The sequence below is a fragment of the Triticum dicoccoides genome, chromosome 3B, assembly GCF_002162155.2.
Source record: "Triticum dicoccoides isolate Atlit2015 ecotype Zavitan chromosome 3B, WEW_v2.0, whole genome shotgun sequence".
NCBI classification, from domain to species: domain Eukaryota; kingdom Viridiplantae; phylum Streptophyta; class Magnoliopsida; order Poales; family Poaceae; genus Triticum; species Triticum dicoccoides.
Genome location: NC_041385.1, coordinates 164,819,323 through 164,827,333, shown reverse-complemented (window position 1 = coordinate 164,827,333; position 8,011 = coordinate 164,819,323). Strand labels below are relative to the sequence as shown.

The following is an 8,011-nucleotide window of genomic DNA, read 5'->3' as shown; positions in this document are numbered from 1 at the left end:
GATGCAGTTGCATGTGCAATTAGAGAAGAAAGTAGAGGAGAAGCAACGTCTACTTCTTTACAACCAAAGAAGAAGAATGAATAATGCAAAAATAAGAATCCACAGATCAACAACGAATGCATGGAGAAGATATTGGTCCAACTAGTGGGAGCAGTTATGAAAGCTGGATATCTTCTAAAATGCATAATTTTGGTTCTTATTTTCTTTGGCGTTACTATTCTAGCAAACATTTGGTGAAGTACTATGTATCCAATGCCGTTGAAAAAGCAAAGAAATGCATTTTTGTGTGAAATTGAATTGCAAATTTCGGATTTGCGGGCCGGCGGGAGCGGCACCCGAGCAGACCCCGCAAAGCCAACCCGTAAAAGAGGATATTCCGCGAATATTCTTTTTTACGGGTCCATTTTGCAGGGTCTGACTCTGGGCCGCCCGCACCGGCCCGCAAAGCCGTTTTTTCGCAAACTGTAAACACGTTTTGCGGGTCGGCGTTATACAGGATCTGCTGGAGATGCTCTTAGTTGCCAACATCTTCGCTACACCCTCAGATGTCGATTTTATTTTGATCTCCTTTATAAAATAGGGCGGAAGCCTTGTTTCAAGTGGGTGTCACGGTATACTACAAAGCATAAAATGAGCCAATAACTCTCACTTCACAGCACAAGACAACCAGTATCAGAAACAACATTGTCTTCTCAGAAAGAATAATTATTTACAGACAACTTAGAATTGACGGGTTTTCATGACAAAAATATATAATGAGCTCCTGGCCTATTCTGTTCAGAATGAACGTTGCAAATACAAAATGTAGGTAACATTTTCTATTTAGCTTCCAGACCAAAAGTAACAATACAGAAATATAAAATAGTACATGTCTAAGGCTACACCAGCCAAGGATTCAGGTTCAGCTGAGGAAATAATTACTAACGAAGGAAGCAAATCATTTGAAATATCACAACTATCACAAGCAGAAAAAAATGTAACAAACATTTTTCAAAAGGATCCAACTAAATGAATGAAATTAAATAAGAACAGCCCCGATGTTTTATAGATTCATGGAACTGCAGCCAAGCAAAAGTTCAACAAAGGGTATCATGCTCTGTTCTGAGGACATGCAGCATTTGTACTCCTACTTGCGAACGAAACACATGAGTACACAGGCGCGGAATCGCCATCACCTGTGCTATCGCTTGGCACCAGTACATGCTTCGCCCCAGGAGTGAGCTTCACTGGGCCTGATCTCTTCTGCACACAGCGACCACTAGGCGAAGCATTGGAATTGCCAAGAACAGCGCTCCCCATTCTGTTGTCTGTATTTCTGGCCGAAAGGGCCACATCTCTTATGCTGTTGGAAGGTGCTTGAACTACATGGCCTGGATGGTTGAATGTAAAACCCACTGATGAGCTTGCTGAATGCACAACATGTTGCTGAGGCAAATTGGCATGGAAACCTGAAGATGGTGTGCCATGCTGTCTGGTTGTAGGCAAAGGTGGTGCTGTGGGTGGTTCTGTTCTAGTGATAGGATCAGAGTAATAACGGCGCGACGGGGAATTCTGTTGGAATGCTGCACTGCCATGATTGGGAGGAGGTGGGCAGCCCAATAGAAAAGGCCGATTGGTCTGCGAGTTTGAAAAATCAACAAACCTGTTTTCATATGGCAACTGATCTCCAGACAGTACATTAGCTGCAGGGAAAGGGTGGCTGTAATCATGTGTAGACCGTGCCTGACTTGCGCTTGCATGATATGTTGAAGCATTAATTATACTGGTGGAATTTACTGTATCATTGGGGAAATTCTGAGCTTGTAAAGAGAGAAAAGGCCGTCCTGGTTGTGGCAAGAACACATTTGCGTTGAGATAGTCATTGGTGAAAGTGCCTGTATGCCTCTGCGCAGTCTCCGAAAACAATTCAGCTCTGGTCATGCAAACTGGAAGATCTTTACCCATCAAACGAACTGTCAGTCCTGTCAATGGTCCATTCTCATGCGGCATGTTCAACTCAGAACGAAAATTGAACTCCTTACTGTGCGACACATTAGATTCATGAGATGGGCAGGAAGAAAATTTGCTGCTGGTGGAAAACCAACTCTGGTGCTGCCGAAATGAATCCTGAAATGTATGATCTGGCAATGCAAAAGGAGACGTACTCATAGTCATAGTGTCTTTTACTGAAACATTACTGCAACCACGACGAGTCTCAGCAAGTTCAGTTAAGCTCAATGGAGGACCAGCAGCATCTACATCAGAAACTTTTATCGCCTCACCATGCAAAAATGTGCCTGCCGAACTTGAATTTGTTGTTCGTTCCAAGTCAGCAGTAGATTGTTCGCTTTCCAGTCTCTGTGAAACAACATTAAAATTCATCCGGTTTTCTCTCCCATCAAGCAATTGGACATCAGAACTTAAAGTTCCCTCATGTGTATGCTCCAGATTTGGCACCTCTGAATATGAATCATACCTTTGGTCCAATTCAGTAGATTCCGGTAACGCCATATTCAGATCAATCAAAGGAGCGAACATCTCTCTGTTACCAGGCTCAGGAGAATCCTCATGATCTGAATTCTTATTTGCTTCTTTCGACTTAGTGAAAGCTTCCATGGGAATATGAGAAATACCACTTTCTGCAGTTATGCATTTGTCAGGAGAATCCTCATGATCTGAATTCTTATTTGCTTCTTTGGCTTTACTGAAAGCTTCCTTGGGAATATGAGAACTACCACTTTCTGCAGTTATGCATTTGTCTGATTCGGTAGGCGTGAATGACGATGATGATGACGAGGACGACGATGAAGAAGCCATAGCATCTGAAAACATCTTGCAGAGACTTTGTTGTTCTGGTAGCTCAAGTATAGCATCTGCTTCTGAGAATTTGACACGTTTCACTGATTTGCGGCAGAGTTCTATTATTTCCTTGCCTTCTGAATTGCCATGTTTCTCCTTGACCATTTTCACTGATGTGTGCTTTGTGCACTTTAAAATGCCATGCCCAGGGATAAAATTTTCCAAATCTCGTAGTTTCCCCACTTTGTCGGCTTTATTGCCGTTCATGTGCTTTTGTGTGTCAGCCTTCTTCTTTATATTATTGATGTTCCCCTGCTTCCTTCTCTCAGATATCTTTTCTCTCTCTTCTCTGTGATGTTGTGAGGCCTCAGGTTTCTGTGATGAGTGAGTATCCAGTCCATCAAAAAGGTTTGGACTTTCAAGTGCTTCCTACAGAATTGAAGAGCATTATTTGAAACCATAAGATACATATAACTGTGAGTACAAAAAATAAACGAAAAACTGAACAGCACAAATCAGATCTACCAGATGTATACCAATTTGAAAAAATCATCAGGAAAGCGGAATACCCTAGACGGGAAAGTTGCTGCATATATATAATTCATTATGTTCATTAATTTTGGATCATAGAAATTTCAGCACAAGTGTGTTATACACAAATGACATTGGTGTTGCAGGTATGCATATGGGTGATGGACCATGCGTTTAAACTTTACACCCACTGCAAAATTCACAAATCCTAAATGTTCTTCTGTAGATACACTTGTTAATGTCAGTCTCGTATATCATCACCAATGTTTAGGAGAAAATCTCTACTCCTAATGGAGCAGTTGGTAGGATTGCGTCCACGGTTTATTTTCGTCTGGTTATATTTCGTCTGGTTTATTTTCGTCTGGTTTATTTTCGTCTCATATCCCACCACCATATCCTCACATTGATTTTTTTACCCTCACAATAAAAACTTTCCTAACTTTTCCAAAGTTTCCTAACTAGACACGTTATAAACGGGCATGTACCGATAGCACGTTATCAATTAATAAAATTTTGTTTTATGACAATCAATTCCAAATCCTAATTTTCCTAATGCATCGATCTTTGCCTTTTTTAAGTAGTTATTTTGATAGGGAGGGTTTAGCCACGAAAATCATCCCTCCATCGTCGGCTGCATCCCTCACCCACGTCGCTGTTGCAGGATCTTCATCCGTCATCCTGAGCAATTGGGGCGGCGATGCGGGCGAGCTTCACGATAGTGGGGAGGACCAGGCCGCGGTGAAGGCAGGTCATGCGCTCCTCACGCTCCACGAACGGAACCTGCGCACGGAGGCGGTAGCGCGGGGTGGCAGCCGGCAATGAGGCGGCCGCGCTACGTGACGAGCTACGGGTCCCCCTTTGTGATGTTTTGGCATCGCTCCTTCATCGCACATCCTCAGGTTCCTCTTGCCCTTCCCTTCCTCTGTCCTCCTCTCCCATCTCTATGCTTTCACGTGCATCCAGTTTTGATTCCTCGTGTGATATATACCAAACATAGGTACGTCAATTCACTTCCTTCCCTTCCCTTCGTCCCTCGGTCCCACGCTCGTGGCGCTGAAGTGGTGACAACAGGCGATGGTGGTGGTGTCGCTGATGGCGGCGAGGACAGCATGTGGCAGCTCCCGAAGCATGAACACGACCGCACCTCGGGCCTGCCGTCTGCCAAGATATGGGTGAGTTCTCGTGCTGCCAACCATAAACCCTCATGTCCTACAAATTCCTCAAACCCTACCGTCTTGATCCCGTCCACGCTCTGATCCAAAGGACGATGCAGCTCTGGCCGATTGACAATGGAGGTTTGGGATCCTTCCTCTCAGCACCCACTCCTGGAAGAATCAGCGGTGCGCCACGCCGATTGAACCCCGTCGAGATCACTCGCCAAGATTGCTATTCTGAAGTTTATTGTAAAGAAAGTGAAGAGTGAGACAGGATCCGTTTATTTTCAACCGGTTTATTTTCAACCGGTTTATTTCCATCAAATTACCCCCACCCCCACGCCCACCCACCGAAACGCGCCCAGCGAACCGGGGAGAGATCCATTGATTTGGCTAAGGTAGGAAAGAATCTATTATTTGTTTGCTAAAGCAAATTGCATTAATGGGAGAGATCCGTTGATTTGGCTAAGGTAGGAAAGAATCTATTATTTGTTTGCTAAAGAAAATTGCATTAATGAAAGAGATCCGTTGATTTGGCTAAGATAGGAAAGAATCTATTATTTGTTTTCTAAAGAAAATTGCATTAATGAGAGAGATTTGTTGATTTGGCTAAGATAGGCGGTTTTGAGTAAAGTTATCTTTACTGTAGACATATAATGACAATTAATCAAGTATCAACATCATTGCATGCTTATTGTGTGGAATGTGTGTCCCAATGTTGACAGAAGGTATAAAAAGATTGTCTTGGAATTATTATTGTCTTGGGAAGATATTGCCCTGAATTCTCATTTCTCATCAGAAATTTAGTATCCATTTTCGTTGATCTTATTTGCAACATGTACAAGTCAGTAATAATCTAAGGGGGTGCCCTACCGGAGAAGATTATGATAGTTGGACAAGAAACTTGGTACTGTCGTGTAAGGTAAAGGTAGGAGAAATAGGAGATAAAAGCATGCATGGTGGGAGAAGGAAGTCGAATGTCGCGTGGTAGCTCAGACATGGAGTGTGGAAGAAAGACAATGACGAGATGTATGTATCTACTAGATCATGACCATGAGATATCATCCCATAGAAATGACCTTTGACTCTCATGTCACATGAATTTTCTCTTTGTATATATATATTTGTTAATCCGTGGCAACACACGGACACTTAGCTAGTTAGTTTTAAGATCATACCAGGGTTACAGTCCTACGTAGGCATACATATATGTGCTGATGGGTGCCTAAAGTGGCTCTAACACTTTCTATAGGAATACATGCTTGATGCAAACAGGGTTATGTTCTTTTCGATAAGTGTCAAGCTACACAGACCTGAACCACATACTGAGATCTTAGGCACACCTCGCAGGCGCCACATTTGAAATGATGTGGCATTGATGTGTATAAGCTGTCCTGGAAAAATTCTTGGAACAAATTGCTCAAATGTACAATCCGTAACATGAAGCGGCACGCAAAATATGTGGATGTTCAGACTTGATCCAGGACAACACGCACCAATTGATGCCACCTAGTGTTAAACATGCCTCCTCAAGTGGACTCAAGATGCCAGATGTCATGTGGGTATCTGCGTGGGCGGAGAGCTACAACACCACCCGCTTCAGGAGTCCAGGAAGATCGAGATACGTATTATCTCTACTTGTCCCTAGTTAGCATTAATTCCGAATGAGAGTTTGGAACTTTGGATGTTAGAACAGTTCACCCCGAAGAAGGTTTTCTTGCTATATCCAAATTCAGTTAGACTCCGTATGAAGCCATCTACAGGCGTAAGCCAGAATGTATCACATCTACAGACGTTTGGGTGCATGACGCGTGTGAAGACTGTGAAGCTGCAACTATAAAAGCATGCCGATCGCAGCACCAAGATGGTGTTCATCGGATGCGAGAGGACTTCCTGCACCAATGCATACCACTTCTACGACCCACGACTACTACCTCAGATACAATCCTCACCCTCCTGGCCATTAAATACGTGACAACAGAACACACACGCGCGGCAAGGTAAAAGTAATCACCAGGTGGAATGCAAAACTCTTGGTAGAATAATTCACTATATATTGCGCACAACTATTTACAGCCATGGTAGTTTATACAGCTTAAATCACATTATTAGGTAAAAAGTACACTATACTCAGGAACATATGTGTAATAACCACTTATAATAAAAGATATAAAAGAAATAAAAATAATATTTGGATCGAACAGGAACTGAATGCCAGTTAATTATGGCATATTCGTATCCATATTTTAAGAATAAAATACATGTACAGTTATCCTACAATCCAAATTGAAGTTTGTTAAGAGTTCTCTTGACCGAGACTTCATATTTCCAATTTATTTTATTTTCTCTTCTCCAGCTTGCACCCAAATTTGAAGAACATTTTCTATATGGCTAGGCCAGCCCTTACATTAGAACATTCCTTAGAGCTGTCTTAAGAATGAAAAATCAACTTAAAATACAAACAATGTAATATATATTCTCTACATTCACTCATTTTGCTTCGTATATAGACAATGGTGTGTACTCATCCTCAATGCACCGATCGAAAAACAATCTTTTGACAATTATCTTATATACTTAATGATATCTATGGACAGATCAACCAATTAAACTTCTTTGTTGATCTAATAAATGAATATACATGATCCAATTAAGCTCTACAGAGTACTAGAAGCAAAACAATTCCCAGGCCGACTAGCCAGGAATTGCGCCAGTCGCGTCCTTGCGCCACAAAGCTGCAACCAGCAGCTCCAAATGCTACAACCGGCGTCCTAGAAAGCTAGAACCTACGTAATAAAAAGCTTCAACTGAAGACGGAGGAGCTGGTGATCACGGGCGAGCTGGGAACTCGTGACCGTGGGATGTTATTACTTATTACCCGTTACTGCAGCGAGATGGAATCGTCGTTTGGAAAGCCGAACCCGTAAGATTTTTGCTGTCACCCCCGACTACTGGAGCTGCGACAGGGCGGGGGCGGGGGGAGGATGGTACCGGCGACCGTCGGCGCATGGGAGTTGGGACCGACGGCACTGCTATCGCTGTGCCCGCATGCTGGAACCAAAACCAACCGGCAGTAGAGTTGCAACCATTGCAGCAAAATCATTTGCAACCCTTGAAGAATGTGCTGCAACCGTCACTAGATGCGGGAGCGGCGGTCCTGCTTGCGGCATTAGCTGCACACGACAACTAGAGGGCAGCAGCAGCTGCGTCAAGTTGCGGGAGTGTGCGAGGTGGATGCGGCGAGCAACGTGGAAGGTGGATGAGAAGAAAAACTAGCGCATGCCTCCCTATGATTCGGGACAAATCGGTGGGGAAAGAAAATAGGATGACATGGGGTAGGAGATAGGACGGTTATGGGGGCCCAATCTAATGGTCTGCATGCGACCAACCGAACCCTAGAGCCGGTCGGCCAGCACTTAGCGCTGCCCGGACTAGATAGAAGGGAAGTGCGCGCTTCACTGTGTAGCTTATGTTCCTCGGGTTGCACATGTTTTATTTTTATGTGCTAGATTTTTTTTGGAAGTTGTGAAAATTGTTTAAGTGTTTGG

The 8,011-nt window shown here is 43.4% G+C and overlaps 1 protein-coding gene across 1 annotated transcript in view; it reads right to left on the bottom strand.

Annotated features, from left to right (window-relative positions):
• Positions 1-796: 796 nt before the first annotated feature.
• The window catches only part of LOC119275356, an 18,249-nt gene continuing 11,034 nt past the window's right edge, over positions 797-8,011 (bottom strand). Inside the window, exon 3 of the mRNA XM_037556172.1 lies at positions 797-3,207. Coding sequence (XP_037412069.1) covers positions 1,090-3,207 — 2,118 coding nt within the window. The 3' untranslated portion in view covers positions 797-1,089. The remainder of the gene's footprint in view (positions 3,208-8,011) is intronic.